Source organism: Mesoplodon mirus (genome assembly GCF_964341445.2).
Source record: "Mesoplodon mirus genome assembly, chromosome: 10".
NCBI lineage: Eukaryota > Metazoa > Chordata > Mammalia > Artiodactyla > Ziphiidae > Mesoplodon > Mesoplodon mirus.
The window spans coordinates 5,211,594-5,229,581 of record NC_138986.1 but is presented as its reverse complement, the minus strand read 5'-3'; the positions used below and the strand labels follow the sequence as shown (position 1 = coordinate 5,229,581).

At 40.8% G+C, this 17,988-nt stretch overlaps 2 protein-coding genes across 6 annotated transcripts in view; both read left to right on the top strand.

Moving 5' to 3' along the window:
* The first annotated feature begins 2,183 nt into the window (after positions 1 to 2,183).
* The window catches only part of QKI (QKI, KH domain containing RNA binding), a 139,178-nt gene continuing 123,373 nt past the window's right edge, over positions 2,184 to 17,988 (top strand). For 2 of the 5 annotated variants that reach the window (XM_082634042.1, XM_082634044.1), the window contains exon 1: positions 2,185 to 2,805. In XM_082634042.1, the coding sequence (XP_082490168.1) occupies positions 2,664 to 2,805 (142 nt within the window). In that variant the 5' untranslated portion in view covers positions 2,185 to 2,663. Of the gene's footprint in view, positions 2,806 to 17,988 lie in introns of all 5 variants that reach the window. The other 3 variants (XR_014295146.1, XM_082634041.1, XM_082634043.1) reach the window with 2 other exon arrangements.
* Positions 2,812 to 8,735, top strand: LOC309811381 (uncharacterized protein). The gene is made up of 2 exons (XM_082634046.1): positions 2,812 to 4,048; positions 7,526 to 8,735. The coding sequence occupies exon 1, from the start codon at positions 2,884 to 2,886 to the stop codon at positions 3,307 to 3,309; it is 426 nt and encodes a 141-aa protein (XP_082490172.1). The 5' UTR covers positions 2,812 to 2,883; the 3' UTR covers positions 3,310 to 4,048; positions 7,526 to 8,735.

Below are 17,988 nucleotides of genomic sequence, written 5' to 3'. Positions count from 1 at the left end.
ATCATTTAGCCAGGTAGGGAGGTAGCATATCTTACACTAGTTTTCGAAATGACAACAGCTTTTTGGTCAAATTACTATTCCCTGCATTTACAAAATTCACCCTTTAATAGATAATTAGGTGAATATTCTATAGCTCTGCTAACAGTGATGGATGTTAGTGAACTTAAAATATTTGAGTTAAATGTTTTTAACTTTGTCTAACAAAGCAATTCCATTTCCTCTATCAAAGCAGCTTAATTTTAAAAGCAAGCTCACTTTCTGCTTTTTAAACGGATAGGCCAGTAGCTACTTGCCACTCAGTTTTTGTTTGAAATTCATTTCGTAGTTTCAATACAACTCAAACTTAGAAGTGCTCTTCAGAATTTGTTTGAAGCAAAATTTTCCCCCCTGCAAAAAACGCACTAAGTTCTCACTTAAGTTAAAACACAGTTGACATGATTATAGACATGAAATAGATATTTCAGCCACGTGTCACGCTTACAAGGGTCAGTTTGATGTTAAATAATTTTGTCTACATTATTAATTGAACATGTCATAAAGGGCTAGCAATAAAATGCAGATACAGATTTGGTGGCTGACATTACATAAACCAAATTTTCTTAACTGCAACTGCACTGTTGCAGTTCAGAAAAATTTCCCAAGCAAACCTAAATGTTTGAAATAGATTGTATTGCATGAAAAACCTCGTGCCCAAGGTATGATTACTTCTGCAAGTTTGCAAATGTGAGTGTTGACTTTCGCTTTTCCAACTAGGTGCATGCTCCGTGTTTCGTCTCTTTATCGCGGCTTCATTTTATTACTGGATACTGATGCCATCACGAAGCGCTACATCGCAAACAGCGTGCACGTTCCGCTCCCGACTTGGTACCGCCGGTTGCTCACTCTTCACCGCAGCCTGGAAGAGCTGGATGCCGCAACGGAGCGGACCCGGGCCCGGAGCGAGCCCCCCGGCCCGGACCCACGACGCACGGCCACCGCCACCGCCACAGCCACGCCGTCGGGGCGGCAAGGGGCGCCCACGCGAACTCGCTGCTCCTCCGGTTCCTTCCCGCCGCGTGGTTCTCGAGGCAGGAGACCGCTGGGACAGCGGGGGTCGTCGTGCGGGCCCACCAACGACACAGCGGCAGTTGGAGCCCATCGTGAACACGTCCTGCGCAGGAGGACCCGGGGCCGCAGAAACGTTACAGCGCAGGGCCGAGAACCAAGACCCCGCTACTTCCCGCCCCCCGGGGTCCGATGGCCCGGCCACCGCGCGTGGAGGTCCCCGCACCAGGACCCCTGCGCTCGGCCCGCCCCTCCCCCTCCCGGGGCCGCGCCCCCTCCCCGGCCCCGCCCCACGCAGGCGCGCGCAGGCCCCGCACCTCCCCCTCTGCTCCCGGGGCCCCGGCGGGGGCGGAGCGACCCTCGGAAGGGGCGTGGCCTCCGGCCCCCACGCACGCACGCGCTCTCGGGCCTTACGGCTACGTGTCGGGCCACGTGACGCCCACCCCGAAAGTCCCCTGTGAAGCAACAGGACGATAAAAAAATTTGTTTGGGTGGGGGCGGCGGGGAGGGTGGTGGAGAGGCTTTTAAAGAACTATAGTAACGGGGGAGAGGATAGGGCTGTGTGGCGGCGAGCGCAGCCCTGGCGCGCAGTAGCTCGTCCCGCTGGGAATCCCTCTCCCGTAACGCTACAGCCAGACCGCGCCCGCCACACAAGCCGGCCCGGCGGCGGGGAGCTAGAGGCGGCGCAGCCCGCGCCCCCGCCCCAGTGGAAAGCACAGCCACCCGGTCCCCTCCCTCGTCCTTCGGCCCAGCACCGGCCCCTCCTTCCGCTCTCGCTCGCCCGGGGCAGCGACCCCGGCCCGGCGCCCAGGCCGGGCTCGCTGTGCGCCGCCTCCGTCACGCCGTCCGCCGCTAGCCCTTCAGGCCGCCCACCCCGCCGGAGGGAGACGGCGCGGCGGCAGCGGCGGCGCCTGGGCCGGGGGGCTGCGGGGGGCGGTGGCTGCGGGAGGAGGAGGAGCGCGCCGGCCGGGCCCAGCTAACGGCCGCCCTGCGCGGCCCCGCCTGCCGCCCGCCCCCCGCCCCCGGCCCTCCCCGCGCCGCCGCCCCTCCCCCCGCGCCGCCGCCGCCGCCGCCGCTGGCAGCGCCGCCTGAACTGAGGCGAACTCCGCCGCCAAGTGAGTGAGGAGGAGGAGGAGGAGGCGAGGAGGAGGAGGAGGAAGAGGAGGAGCGGAGTCAGAGCGCGGCGGCAGCGGCAGAGGCGGCCGCGGCGGAGACCAGCCCAGAGAGACCCCGAGCCCGCGGCAGAGGCGGCGGCTGAACGGGCGCGACCAGCCGAGCGAGAGGCGGCGGCCCGGCTCCTCTTCGTCCGGCGCCGAGCGGCCCGCGCCCGCACTCGGCCCGCGGAGACCCGCCTCCCGCCCGCCGGCCTCGTGAGCGACGCGCCGAGCCGGCGGCCGAGGAGCGGCGGCGGGCCGGGAGCGCGTCGGGCCGCGGGCGGAAAGTGCCTGCGGGGGCGGGGAGAGCGCGGTGAGCGCGCGGTCCGGCCGCCCCGGCGCCCGGCGCGGGAGCGGAGCGGAGCGGGACGCCGAGTCCGGAGCGGCCGGCGGCCGGGGCTCCCCGCCCCTCCCTCCTCTCCGGCGGCGGCGGCGGCGGGCGGAGTGAGCTGCGGAGCCTGGAATATGGTCGGGGAAATGGAAACGAAGGAGAAGCCGAAGCCCACCCCAGATTACCTGATGCAGCTGATGAACGACAAGAAGCTCATGAGCAGCCTGCCCAACTTCTGCGGGATCTTCAACCACCTCGAGCGGCTGCTGGACGAAGGTGAGTCGCCTCGCCGGCCCCTCGCGGCCCGCGCCGGGGCGGCGGCCCCTCTTCCCGGGACCCGACGCCCGCCGGAGTATGGGGAGGGCGGGAAGGTGGCGGCCGGCGGGGACCGTGCGCCTGGGGACGGCGAGGCCCGGGCGGGGCGCGAGGAGGCGGCGCCGAGGCTGGGCTCGCGGGGTGCGGCGGGCGGGCCCCGCTGGCGGGACGCCCCCCCGGACGCGGGGCCCCGGTTCCGGGACCCCTCACCGCCGGCGCCCAAGCCGGGTGCGCTGGGGGAGGCTGCAGGGCCCCCGGCTCCCGGCCCGGCCTCCAGCACCGCGACGGCCCCAAGCTTCGCGGGCCTCCCGGGGAGCAGCCCGGCCTCGCCCGCCCCGCGCCCCGCGGGCGCCTGAAGGACACCGGCCTCGGGGCCGCTCCCGGAGGGGGCCCTCCCAGAGGTCGCCGGCGGCTCCCGGAGTGGGAAGTCCAGTGTGGCTTGTGGTTTTTTTGAAGTTTGTGTAGCTTGGAAGTACTCGAGGGGAGTAGCGTGGGGCTGGTTAATTTAAAGGAATTTCAGAGCCGACCGAAAGTACTGCTGATGCAGCCGAAGGCGAGGACAAAATGACAGCGGAAAGCACTTTTTATCCTTTTGTTTGGGGAAGCGAGAAGTGTTCGGGAGTTGAACTTCACTTTTGGGGGTGGGGGTGTGAACGCGAAATACCGCGAGGACACATGTAAACGTAATCCCGCGTCCGAAAGAACTTCGGCGGAGAGCCTTCTCCCGAGGGCGCCGCCGCCTCGGCTGCTAGGACGGGAAGCCAAGACGTTTGAAAGGGCCAAGATAAAAACGAGTAGAAGTTCGCAGCAAAGCTTTGTTGGCGGAGAGCTGTGGCGAGCGAAGAATGACGAGAAGATTAATTTTGGCCAACTCTGGGATTACTTTAACAAGGTCTTAAGCAGTGACCGGGACGATTCGCGTCCGGTGGCTGTGCATTTCTGGGGACGCCTAGGGAAAAACATGAGCAACAAAAATGTTTATTTTGAAAATCGAGTAGCGAGGAGTTTCTTCTGCTTAGAAGCATCACCGGAGGACTGCTTAAAGAAAACGGAAACTGCTTTATAACGTTGAGCAGGGGATTTTAGATATTTTGGCAAGAATTTTGAGAGATTTTTTACAATAGAGCTGGGGAAAAGGAATCTGAAGGTTAGAGTTGGAATGTCAGGAAAGAACAAAAGACCGGAAATGTCTCCGTGTTAAAAGGTGGTTCAAGAAGAATCCCAGAAGCTTTTGTTGTCAAGAAAGTCATAGAAACAACTTTAAAAGTACAAAACTGTCAGCTATTACTGCGTACTTGTTTTTTTGCCTACATACGTTAAAACATACAGTAGTAGCCCATATTGAAATGGGCTTTTTCCATAGTTGAAACAGCAAATCTGCTAACACGAAATTGTTCCGGAGAAAACCTGAGCTGTCCCTTTAAGGGGTTCTGCTTTTCCTATTTGTGTTGGCATTTGAAAGATTGTGGAGGCAGAAAACTTTCTGGAATGTCAAAAAAAAAAAAAAATTGCTGGAACTCTTAAATTGAGTATTTCCAAATGTGGGCGCTAAGGGGCGCCAGTTATTTTTTTTAAACATGAGAAATGTTTGGAGCAAAATATGTAACATACTCAATTACCTGACCTTTATTAAATTTAGTTGAAACTTAAATCATAGGTCATTGCATTTGTCGTTTTGTGTCCACATATGTATTTGAAAACTTTGAAAACACTTTCTTTCAAATTATTGGAACAATTTTATCACACTGCAGAAGTAATACGCTATTTTCTTCTTGGCATATTTTGGTGCAGTTAAGGTTTTGGTAGTATTAGCAAAAATTTTTTTTTCTTTAAGCACAGTTGTACAGAAGGAATCCTTTATAATCATTAAAATGAAAATAGGTTTTGACTGTATTAGGGTTAAAGTTAAATTGCATTCTTTGAATTAAAATGTTGAATTCAGTCAAACAGCATAGGAGATTATTAAAAAGTTTGGAAATATTTTCTTCTCATTTGCACTATTTGAAGTAAATAATTTGAGTTTCTCTGATTAGTTCTGAAAGGGTTCTCATTTGTACTTTTATGTTGGTCTGAAATCTCTCAATGATAATTTGGAGTTGGTTCTGTTAAAAAGTTTCTAACCTTTGGTTTGGTAATTTTTAATCTTCTGAATTTAGAATTCCAGTTATGTCATTATTTCTAACAAAGGTTTGTTCGTTTCTCTTCGCCTGAAAATAGTAACCATTTGAGTTTTAAATGTTGGAGACCACTGGTTGAGGATGATATATTCTAAATAACATGTATATTTTTTCCCTTTCATTATGGTTTACTCCATCTCTTGTCTCAGTTCTGTCTTGAGTTTTAGCCTTTTCAACTCCCCAGCGTAAAGATTGCTTCTGTATAATAGCTAGGATGTTTAAAAAAGGGGCAGCATAATGACTAGGAAGTTTGATTGTTTTTTATCAGACCAGTACAAACACACAGGAAAAGGGGTTATTCCTTAGTGGGGAATAAGCTGCTTCCTGTAATTGTTAGCCTTATTATAAACGTATTTTGACTTAAGGAAAATATTGGTTTCTGAAGTGCATCACGTTTTATCCGTGATGGGTGACTTAATTCTGAAATTTGGCAAGTTGTGCTTTACCTCTTTGTGGCCTGTCATTGTCCCAAATAAATTAATCATGACTTCTGTTTGTGGTTAGGAATTCTAATTTCCTTTGTCCGTATGATTGGCTGAAAAATTGTTTTAAAATTTAGTTAAAACTGTAAATTTTACTTTAGTGATTAGTTTAATCGAGTTAAGATACTGTACTTGGTTACAGTAGATGCGTCTTCTGATAATTAGAAGTTTTGAATGAGTAGCAATTTTGAAATATTTTTCAAAAGTAAGCTTTTGAAAAATTTCCTTGTCAGTTTGAGAGTTTTTATTTGGCTGGTTACACATTTGGGATTTCTGTGCTCTAGATTTTTTTGGTTGATTAAAACTTGAATGCTTTAGACTGAACATTTTAATTTTATGCCAAGTTAACCTTTAGCCTATATTTTGACTATGGAGTGTGAACAATCTTTTTTTGTTTTCTGTTTTTTGCGGGGTGGGGGAGGGGTTGTCAGCTTTTTCTCCCAAGTATCGTCAACCTGGTTGATTTTTTAGGTTGTGAATGCATTCTAGGTTGGGCCAGTCGTATGAATGACATAACTTCAGTTGATAATTCCGATACTTAATCCTTCATTGACAATAGAGACGATTACACATAAAACCAAGGTTTAAAAGTGTTAAACTGCTCTGCCTTTAAAGAGAAGTTTTCCACTGAACCTTGGGACCATCCATCCATGGGAAAGAATAGCTATTACTAGGGTTTGTTTTTTTTTTTGGAAACCTTTCTGTGTCGTGAAAATGAAACTTAAGCAGGAACACAGGAACAGTATTTTAATGCAAATTGTTTTAATAAAGTATTGAAATTTAGAATTGAGACGGTGTAAAAGTAAAAATAAAATCAGTTTGACTTAAAAATCCCAAATGGGGGAAATGGAGATCTAGGGATATTAAAATTAGATTCTGATTTTTCAGTCTTAGGCAGATAACGAAAATTAACGAATATGTAGTGTGGTTTATGAGGAAGGCTAGCCTAAATCTTTTTATTGTGAATAACTGAAAAATCAGTGTGTGGCTCAGAAAAAGTGAGCAAACGTGTAGATTAGAGTCTGCATTACTGATTTGAAAAATTCACTTTTTCATGGTCTTTTTGGAGTGAGGGAGGATGTAAGTTTTCTTTTTGACCTCAATTTATTTTCTCTCCCTGTTCCCTCTCCCTTGAAAATGAGGGCAAAAAGTATTTTAAATTAAAATTTGCTTTACTAGTGAACATTTTTCCATGTTAACTTCCATTTGCTATGCATTTACTATTGAATGTATCATTCTCAGTTTTCCTGCACTTCAATTTTCTTTTTCTTTTTTTTCTTTAGAAATCTTGATCAGTTTAAAAATTATATGGTGGTTTCTTGGTATTGAGAGGAGTTTTGCTATATAAGTTTACTATAGTTTTGGGTCCCCTCCCCCCCCGCGAAGAAGCCTAGTTGACAGTAACCAATATCTGTGACAAACAGATTTTATTTAAGTTGAAGTAATTAATCTGTTGTTTAGGAGCAAAGGTTGTGTTTTTGTACGCACAATCCTTTGAATTATTAGTAATAAGAAGGAAGCCAGTATTTATAATCAGTTCTTTACATTTTCCTTTTTTCTCCTCACCCAGGAGGTGTCAGCAGCTATAGTAAGGTAATAATGGAAATGATAATTTGTATCACGGGTCATTTACTCAACATTTATTCTGTATTTTCGAAACTCAACTCCTGTAGGCCGGCTGTGTATTTAGAACGCATGTACATACTATGATGCAGGTGACTTCTCTTTCTTAACTTTATCTAGTTTACATGCTTTGTAGTAAATCTGTACTACCAAGGATATGACGTAATTGAGCTAATGGAAATAGGTCTCTGCTAATCACATTTGCTACTGTGTTATGGTATGAGCACCTTTTCTTAAATGGCTTTGAGAAAATCAAGTGAAAACAAGTTAATTTTACCTTTTCAGTGCTTTGTACGTACCTTATTTCTGTGATTATCCCCCTAGTAGTCACAGTCCTGAAGCTGATTGAAGTGCATCAGTTTTCCATAAGAACAAATGGTTTTTGGTTTACTTCTTAAGAGAAATAGATTCCTGCAACAGAAGACATGACGTGGACCCCTCCTTGTCTTTCCTGAGCATGATTCCGATGCTCGTTTTTTGAGGCCAGTGTAAGGTTTTTGATTTGTTTTTTGACTCTTTTGGTATTAAGAGAATTACACCAGTGTGATTGTAAGGGCAGCTTTTTATAATCTGACTGGAACTGTATTTTAATTTACTTGAGAATTCAGTGCCGTTAATACACTTTGATTTATAGTGGTGCAATTGTAAGTAAGACTTGCTTTATTCAGTTGGAGATGTTGGAAGTGCTATGCCATTGTTAGGATTTATTTTTTGATTAAGGAGCCTACTGAGGGATTTTCTGTTACTTATATGTCAGCTGTTGTGAAGGTATGCAAGGATCTATTTTAGGGTCAAGGGAAGGGGATAGTGCCTGGGCCCATGCCAAGAAGTCATAATTAGAATTAGGTACCATTTTTTTACTTACATGATTGACAGGACTTAGTCATTTTCTCCGGCCCCTCCTTTTTTGACATGAAGACAGTTCAGTGTGAATTTTAAGTGCAATAATGTATTTTTTTCTTAATGAGAACTTTTAGGAAATGCTTATATCCTTTTTTTTTGAATTAGCATTTCAGTTTTGGGACTCAAAATAGCTAGATTGTTTGATGTCCAAGTAAGATTTTTACAGCTTTATTTTCATTTAACAGAAAGCAAAAATAGCATTAAACTTTTCATAGTGAGTACAGTTTGTTTTGTTAGTGTGACTGTGTTACGAAATTTGACTATAAATATAACCCCAGCCTGTGTTAGGTCCTACTCTCTATGTAGTTACCATCATACTTAACATTGTAATATTATTATCTCTTTTTGTGTCTGTCTTCCTTGTTAGAGTTAGTTCCTTGAAGGTGGCCACCTTATAGCCTGGCACATGTATGATCTCAGATGTTTGTTGAATTAATAAATAGGTTCACACTTTAAATCCTTTTCTCATTTCTAATTTCTCTAAAACGTGGGATTAAGCAGATAGTTTTGGCAATTAGAAAAAAGGTACGTGTATTTTTTTCTTAAAGGTGGTATTTTTTAGAAATCTTAGATTATTTTTTGCAGTACTTGCCCTCAAGGAGCCTAATGTTAATTTTACTTGACTACCATTGATATGACTGAGAATTAGAAAGATAAAATTGCTTTACTTAAGCAGTAGTTTCTAGCCAGTCCTTATACAAAGTATATCAGTACTCGTCTCAGCTCTTGAAAGTTTTGGCATTTATGGAATTATATAGGTGAACCTTCGTCTAGTCAATTACCTATAAAAGTCAACATTCAATGGATACTTAGTTCTTGTACTCTGCAAAGCACAATAAATATGAAAGATTCCTTGTCCCTAAGTGCTGCTTTGATGTGCTCAGGATAAATAAGGACTGTTTGAATTGTTTTAGTTTAGAGGAAAGCTGAGTATAAACATAGGTGGCTGTTACAGTAATTTAACACAAATAGCGATTTTTAAGCACAGGTGTTTCTTAAAGCTAATTTGAAACTGTGCCGTTACTTAGAAGACTGATAAATTGACATTTTCAGTTAACTGAAATTTAACCCTCTTAAAAGGAGTTTACTTTTCTGTTTTAGCCTTAACAGTGTTTTAAAATAAATCTGTCAGGAGTTTTTAACAAATATATAGCTTGTCAAAGTTAAGTAATTTATCCAGAATTCTTGTAATTAATGAGGCAGTGACTGTATTTAATGTATTCAACATTTCCTCAGTTTTCTAAAGCAGAAACTCTTAGTTTGAAAACCCAGCAATCCTATCAAGTCTAATAAAATAAACAAAATTGTGTTTATGTTCATAATGTTGCTTTATGTATTGATTCTAACCTACATATTTTATTAAACTAAATTTTGAGGCTGGTGAAATGAATCAGTTTACTGTAACATTTCTATCACATTACTTACAAAACAGAATTTGTCAATTTGGATGCTTTTCAAGGGTGTTGAAGTCTCAGAAAAACATCAAAATGCCATTAAACCCATGAAGTGGTCCTATGCTGTATGGCCATGGTAATAAGGAAAGAGTGTGTGTGATCACATGTGTGCAAGCATGCATGTATATGAAGGGAGCCATGCAGTGAATGTGAGCTGGCCTTGAAATCCTTGGGGATTGGGTGCTAGGGATGGTGAAGTTCAGAGCAAGGAAGGTTTTCAAAGTAACATCTGCCTGGCCTCAGGATTGAAATGATTATATATCAACAGTGGAAAATGGAGTGGGTCTTAAATAAACACCTGGCTTTGGGCTTTTGTGCAGGATGAGTTGTAAAGATTGGGCATGATCACCTGGTCAGTTGCAGATTATTGGAGGAACCTGTGGCTTTTAAGCTCATTTAATAGTTTAAAATATATAGGAAAAATGAAAAATATATAACATACATGTATTTATTACATTAAAGAGAAAGGAAAGCACTGGTAAAAAGCACACTCTTAGGCAGGCTTTATTTGGAACCTTGTTTTCGTTACTTCAGTGTCATATACTATTTTACAGGGTCTCAAAATTCTTTTACAAAGAGTGTTTGAAGAGGTGTGTGTGTGAAAAGAACTAGAAGAGATACAAAACATTTCTTCTTAGATGCAGTTGAGTATAAGGCATATTAAAGTAATACCAGAAGTTCATGGAATTTCAGAGCTACCAGGGTCCCGAGAGTTTGGGGGATGAGGTCTTCATTTCATAGGTGCAGAGACCGAGGTATGGAGAGGTTGTGACTTGTCCACATCACAAAGCAAGGTGATCTGTTTGGTGAATGTGCCACTGCCTGAGCGGTACTAGCGAAGAAAAATGCAGCCGAGTACTAGAAAACCGCTGCCTCAGGTTGTGAACATGAAGGAAAGAAAAGCAAATGGGGGTTTTGCTAAGTCTGTGATATGTTGGAGTTGAGCAAAATGCTGGTCAACTTTTCGGAGCTAATATAAATATATATATATACACACACATCTTTTACTGGTAAATCTTTATGATAGTTAAAGGGCTAAAAATAAGAAAGTAAAGGCGTTTTAAGAGGCTTTCAACTCATTCACTTAAACTTCTTAGTAACCAAAGGATAGAACTTTAGCTCTTAAAATAACATGGTACAAATAAATCTAGTGAATATTTAGTATTGTTGATCTTTTTATTACTATTTTAAATAACTACTCAAGAGGAAAAAACATTTCTGACTGGAAGGTTTTATTTAGAGGTTTAATATTGCTAGGTGATTCGAGTCAGGAATGTATACACTTGTATCAGTTTTAGGTTAGCATAGGGTGGTTAAAAGCATAGGTAGGCAACTAAATAAAGCCAGCCAAGAGGTGGATGATGATGAATCGAATGGGAATAATGCTGCACTGGGTAGCTCCTACATCCCATTCCCGATGCCCACATCTGGAGCATCCACTGTTTCTTTCAAGTATATGCAAAAGAATTAAGTATAAACCACAGTTACTTGTTTGCTGTGTTACAGTAATTGTATCATTCTGATAGAACTGATTAGAAGAAATAAAACATTTCTAACCGAGGCCAAATATAAATTACTCGGAAATTAACTGCCCCAATCCTCTATTAGTGTTGCTTCTGTCACCATTGTTGCAGTGATGCCTCCATTGTTATGACGTATTCAAGTGTTGACTCTGTGTGTGTGTGCATGTGTGCACAAGTGAGCCAGCATAAGGATGAAAATGGATTCCAGTTTCTGTCCATATGCTAATGAGACTGTGTTGCAAAGGAGCAACAGTTCTTTGACAAATAGACCTGGGATTTAATCATGACTTGCAGTTAACTGATTAGTTTGGTGGTCTTGGACATATAGGTAACCTTTCTGAACCTCAGCTTCTTCATCTGTAAATTGAGCTATCAACTGCCCTGCCAAACTTCCAATCAGAATACTCAGAGGCTGGAGAATATTATAGGCAAGAGCTTCGTAGACTATAAGGCTGCATCATCTAACCTCTGTCAGCATTTTAAGGTTGTTTCTGATAGGATGGACAAGCAGGTAAGCAAAGCAGTTTGTAGAGAATGAGAGAAGAGAAAAACGGAGAAAGGTAATTTATCCATATGCGCATCGCCTAATTTTTGTGTGCAGGAGGATCATTCACTACTAACATGCTGAAAGTTCAGAAGAAGTCACTTTGAGCTGAAGTGTCTAGTAAGGTTGTTTTGAGAAGTGGAACCTGGGTTGGCCTTCATAGGTGAATGGTATTATTAATCGGTATTTAATGAGGTGAATGGGGGGGTGAAGGATGTTCCAGCAGAAGAGAAAAGTGCAGTGGTGTCAGAACAGTAGTGATGGGAGATTGAAAGACTTTCAGAAAGTGCGTTTAGATGAAGTTACTTGGAATGGCAAATGCATATAGAGAAGTAGTGAGAATTAGAAGAGCAGAGCCAGAAGACTCATGCAGGGCTATATTGTGATGGGCCTTGAATGCCAGGGTAAGTAAATAGTTCACCTTTTATTCTGAGTTTTGTAAGGAACCATCGATGGCTTGGGTTATATCTGGGTGCCGTCATGAAATCTTTGGGGGTAAACTAAGAAGAGTGTATAGAACATATGGATTTAAGAAAGTAGAATTTGGATACAATGTGGAGAGTTAAGAGATAAGGGAATTTAAAGAAATTGTTATACTTTCTCGAAATATTTAACAAAAATATATTTTGATCTTTCTGCATTTTAGATTTAAACTCTAGAGTTTTTTTTTAAAATGGTGTTTATCTAAAAATAAACATGCATACAAATTATTTTTTCTTTACCCATAAGTCCCTAGGTATCTCTTTAAAAACTAGCAGTATTTTACATAGTGACTTCACACTGAACAAAATGGATTAACCATACAACTAATATAATAACCAGTCCACATTCAGATCTCTGTAGTTGTCCCCAAAATATTCTTTGTGACCGAACTGGCTTGTGCAAATCAGAATCTGACTCAGGACCATTCATTGAATCTGGGTGTTAGGACTTGAAGTCTCTTAAATCTAGAACCATCCCCCCCCTTTTTTTTATGACATTAATGTAACTTTCTTGTCACTGGGCTTGTTCCTTTATGTCATCTGTATCTATTACTTTGGCAGTTAGATCTAAAGAATTGGACAGGTTCCAGTATAATGTCATAGGGGATACTGTGTATTTAGTGTTGCATCGCTCTGGGGGCACAGTTCTGGTTCTACTGTTAGTGAACCTAAAATTGATGATCTGGGTTAGAGTGGAGATAGACTGATCTTTCCACTGTAAAGTTAAGTGCTCTTTAAAAGGTAAAGCTTTCTTTCATCAGCAAGGGAATATTACTATTATAAAATAAGTTCCTAATGGAAAAGTCAGATCGGTGCTTATTCTTATTAATTATTGGTTGGTTGTCAAAGTAAAGTGTTGGTTTCCTAGCTGGCTCAAAGGGTGACTAATGAATTTTTTCTGTGTTTCGTGATAATCATTATGGGCTCATGGATCTTCATAGACTCACTGCAATTAATATTCTTTTTGATATTCAGGTTTTCACAATTTTGGCCTGTGATAATCTAACTGGCTCTTGTGTCTTTTGAAATCTTCCTTGCTTTTTGGGACAGTTTGATGCCCCAAGCTCACCTGCCCCACAGCTAGAATTAATTCTTTCTCCAAGGTTCTTTTTAATGGAAATGGTATTAGAGATGTGAATTTAGGCGCCAGACATGTTGATTTTTGTCAGGGTGAGGTTACTTCCAGGCCATTGGCCATTTTCTGAGCTAGACAGTATCGTTTTTAAATTCATGAATTCATGTTTGTATTTTCAATTCAATTTTAATGTTATATTTAATTTTATAATCATATCTTTCTTTTTTTGCCAACACCAAAATATCATGGTTTCTGACAATGACAGAATTACTTATTTACTTGATCCTACAATGTAGAGAACATACTTTCAAAATAATATTACTAATAATAGTAAAACTACTGAACATGTTTAAATGTTTTTTATACATTTTAGACACATTACAGATTATAGGTAGAACCAGTGACCTCTTGTTCTTCTGATTGTGATTTTCTTCCTTCTTTCTTTGGCTTTATTCTATCTATAGGGTTTTTTTTTTTTCCTACCAAATCTTGTTTTTGACCTTTTGATGATGTCATTTATTAGCTAAGTTCTTTTCTTGTTATACTGAGTGTTTCTATTAGCTTTTACCCCATGTCTAGCAGAAATTAGAGGAGAATATATTTTATAATCAGGGGTTAGTGAGTATGTATATTTATGGAGGTAAGATCCAGAGAGTTAACTTAAAAGGAGAAGGTTGTGCTGTTCAGGCTAGTGATTTGTATCTTAAGCCTGAAGGGCAGGAAGAGAAGAGAACATAGCAGGCGAAGTGTTTTAATTTAGTAAATTCTTCTGAATAATATCGGTAAAAGGATAAGGATAGCCCTTTAGGCTTTAAAGTTCCTGTGAGTTAGAGAAAAATCCTTAGGTAGAAATTAAGTATTAAAGTTTTATTTCTAAGTAGTTGCAAAATCTCTACTGTAAAGTTTTTGTCCTTAAGACCTTTTGGTAGTAAGGAAGTTATGTTCCAGCAGATGGAGATATTAGTACACAAAAGACAGTGTTTAGTGATTAAAATGTGTTGAGAAATAACCCTCTTGCCAGAATAGGAAAATTTTCTCCTCTAAATTGTAAGAGAAGAGTTGCTGAGGAATGTAACAAATATTGGTTATTGACTTTATTAATATTTGGGGTGGTATGTAAATCAGTTGTGGTATTTCTTTAAATAATTTGTCTTTTTAAGAGACTGTGTTAGCTATAGAAAATATATAAAATATGACTGGTTTAGGACATTGGATTGATTACAGCAGTTTTCTGAAATACAGTTTTTACCTTTACAGCTTCGTTGTTTGAAGAGTTTTTGTTTGTTTTGGAAGGGGACTAAGTCTGTTTAAAGGTATTCTGTTTGTATACTATCTTTGCAATTCTAAAATCTTTAACCAGGTAATTGATTTCTGTTTATTAATCTAAGTAAGAAAAAAAAAGTGTGCCATAGTTTACCATTGCATGATAAAGTTCTTTTGGAGATTATAGTTTTACTATAGTAATAAAAAATTATCAGCAGTAAAAAGGTAATCTTATCTCAGTTTATTATAGTTTATAGCATTCCTTGTCAGTTTTTTTTTTTTTTTTGGTTAGGTAAATATTACATATTTTGCTTTAATACTGCCTTGCAATTGTTAAAGAAATATTGCTTATTTAAGTTCCTTCTTAGGAACTTTTTGATTTGTGGAAGTATGTGTTTCGTTAATAATTAATGCATTTAAATTATATTTTTCTAGTTATACTGAGGTTTTTTTAAATTGCCAAGTCAATCATAAAATACCATTTTTCCTTCCATCGCTTGAAGTCAGACATGGGAGAAGAATAGATATATTATCTTTGTTTATATGTAGAGGACCAAGGAAGAAGAGATCTACTGTGGTACCTTTGTAGAACTGTTAATAACTTGCATTTTACTTTTTCCCCAGACTGTTCTTTCTCTCCATTTTGTCATTCTTGAAATGTAGAGAATTGAAGATGCAAACTTTTTTTTTGGCCACGCTGCACGGCTTGCAGGATCTCAGTTCCCCGACCAGGGATCGAACCCGGCAGTGAAAGCGCCTAGTCCTAACCACTGGACGGCCAGGGATTTCCCCTAGATGCAAACATTCTAAATTTACCTTTCACAACAGGGTGGTTTGTAGTCTCTGAATCCTGGGAAAGGTGGTGGTGTGAGGGCAGAGAGTTATCATAGCATACTGTCTTTGAACCTTAATGTGAATTTTTATTTTTCAGGGGAAGATTTTGTGTATACATTTTGAAGACAGTTTCTTATAGTCATTTGAGAGTTTATGAGAATCTTAAATATCTTCCTCCTAGTAATCATTAAAAATGTATTGTTATAAGGAATTAGACACATGTATTCTTATCATAACAAGTACTCTTCATCTCATAGAAAAAAAATAAAATGTATCAATTAAAAAATGAAAATCACCCATAAATCAGTGATAGTGACTCTTAACATTTTTGGTGAATTTCCTTCCATTCTTTTATCCCCCCCCCCTCTATTTATGGATATGACAACACTGGGATCCTATTTTTAATAGTATCACTGAGTGTGTTTTTTTTTAATAAATTACATCATGAGCATTTTCCCTGCCATTTTATATCCTTTAACAACATAATTTTTATGGTAACGTAGTTCGTCTTACAGAGATCTGTTAAATTTATTAACTCTTCTCTATTGGACGTATCATTTTGCTTTCAGGAAGTTGTGTGGTGATAATATCAGTGGTTTCAGAAGTTTATTACTTACTGTTTAAAAAGCCTTAAGCTACTGAGTGTTGTAACTGGGCCCTGTGAATACCGAACTCTTTTATTTCTGTAATGTGGTAATTGGAAATCAGCATTTTATGCTGCATTCCAGTAAAGTGATTGCTCTTATGTGACATGCAATTTTTGAGTAATGTCAGAGTTGCATATTTCACATATTAGCTTTTAACGACTTAACATATTTATTTGAAAGTTTTTATTCTATTTGCAAATATTTGAATGCATACTATGTGTGGGATGTTAGGAGGAGTACAACAAGGCTTCAGATTCATTCCATATCTTCAAGTTGTCTGAGTAGTAGGGTGGATAGCATGAAATAAAAGTAATATAAAGTAATATAAACTAGAGGGGACTAAAGACTTGCTAAAGAGGTCACTTTAGGGTAGGGAGATTATGGAATGTTGCAGGAAAAGAGGTAAAAAACTTCACCTGGCTCTTGAAAGATAAGATTGAAGCGGTGAAAAGGTAAGGGAGTAGTGCTGTAGACAAAGGGAACGCTATCCTTGAATGTGAGAACATTTCGTAGGAAAAAGAAAGTAATTCTCTACTGTAGAAAAGCTTAAATGCCTGGATTTTAGATTCTGTCCTTTTGATAATGGGAGACCCATTTAAGGTTTTTCCTTTTATATCTTTCTCTTAGTTGATTTTTTCATTTATCTGCCTCCATATTTATGTTTAGTGTATATTAATGTGACGGATAGCTATGCTTGCTACAGATTTTCAGATTTTCAGATTTTCTTGACTTATTTACCCCCCGCCCCAGTATTTTGCCACTTCACTACTTCTCCTTCTAATCTACACATACCTACTTTGGCTGACTTTCTGTTCTGTTTTACTGGTACATTTGGATTTACTTAGCCTTTTATTACGATGCCTTTTGTTTTATTTTTTTTCTGTATGTGTCTGTTGGTGATTGTGTTGGGTTTAGGTGCATGGGGGAAGAGGTACATCTGGATTAGTGAGTGTGATTTCTAGAATGGTGAGTCTAAGCTGTGTACTAAAGGTGAGTTGCTGGCATATCTTGGTCTGTATGTGTGGTATGGGTCTTTGTCTTATGCTTGCCTTTCATCATCCTCTCCATTTGCTCTTGCTCTAATGGCTTGAAAGACTGAGCTCTTAGGTTGGAGGGGAGAGGTTGAAGATCTGCTAATTTAACTGTGGTTTGATGGAGGCTTTAGGGAAGTGTTTTTGAAAACCGTTCCATGTGATACTGGCTTCTTGAAGTGGTCTGAGAACAGAAGGGTTCTGTAGTCAGAGAAGTGCTGCGCATTCTTTTGTGTTGATGCGTTAAATATCCAGGACCTGCAGTCAAGAATTTTCTGAAATTGCTTGGTAAAGGAATGCCGTTTTTTCTTTTCTTCTTGGAACTAGTGGTGTGAAGATATATTATGGGACATATTAGAGAGATGATAAGACCTGTGGATCTAGAGAGAGGAAGGTTTAAATAATAATTGGGAATCTTAATTTTGAATGAGAATGCTGGTTCAAGTCAGTTCAAAGTACCCTTTGAAAAGATAGTTAAATTTCTTTTAGTTTGGGACTTTCAAATTCCATCTTGAAGGAAGCAAGAAAAGTGCCCTTTCTGGCTTTATATTTAAACAATTGAGGCAGAGTGTTTCAATAGTGAATTTTATTTCAATTAGTGTATGTTATTTGAATAAAAATGTAGATGTGCTATTTTAAAAAGTATAATTCTCTAAGTAAGAAGAGAATCTTGACGATTTAAACGTTAGAGTGAAACATGCTTTGAAATAGGTAAGCACATAGAAATATGTTGATGTTCTAATATATGCCTGGTTTAAGTGTAAAATTTTTAAATTTGGGAACTGATGAATTGTAAGGCGAAGAGGAATTGTTAACTTTTGAAAATAAAAATATTTGTTAGAGTGTTTAATAAACATTGAGATGCAGTGATGTAGTTTTGTGAGGTCTGTAAATCAGTAACCAGTTGAGTGTTTTCTGTGAACTTCTGTTTTAATCTATGCATATAAGATGTTAGCTCTCTTCGTTGTTACAGCAGTTATGCAGTCTTAATCATAAAATGAAATTTTGATGACATTTATAATTTGCAGCAGCCTTTCAAAAGGGGGGAGTACAAGGGTTGGATGGTAGAGTAGCATTTCACCTGGAAGGCCCAAAGGATTTTTATT

Excerpts from the sequence above, each read along its gene's own strand:
- LOC309811381 (XM_082634046.1), top strand. The coding sequence starts at position 2,884 with ATGGGGAGGGCGGGAAGGTGGCGGCCGGCGGGGACCGTGCGCCTGGGG.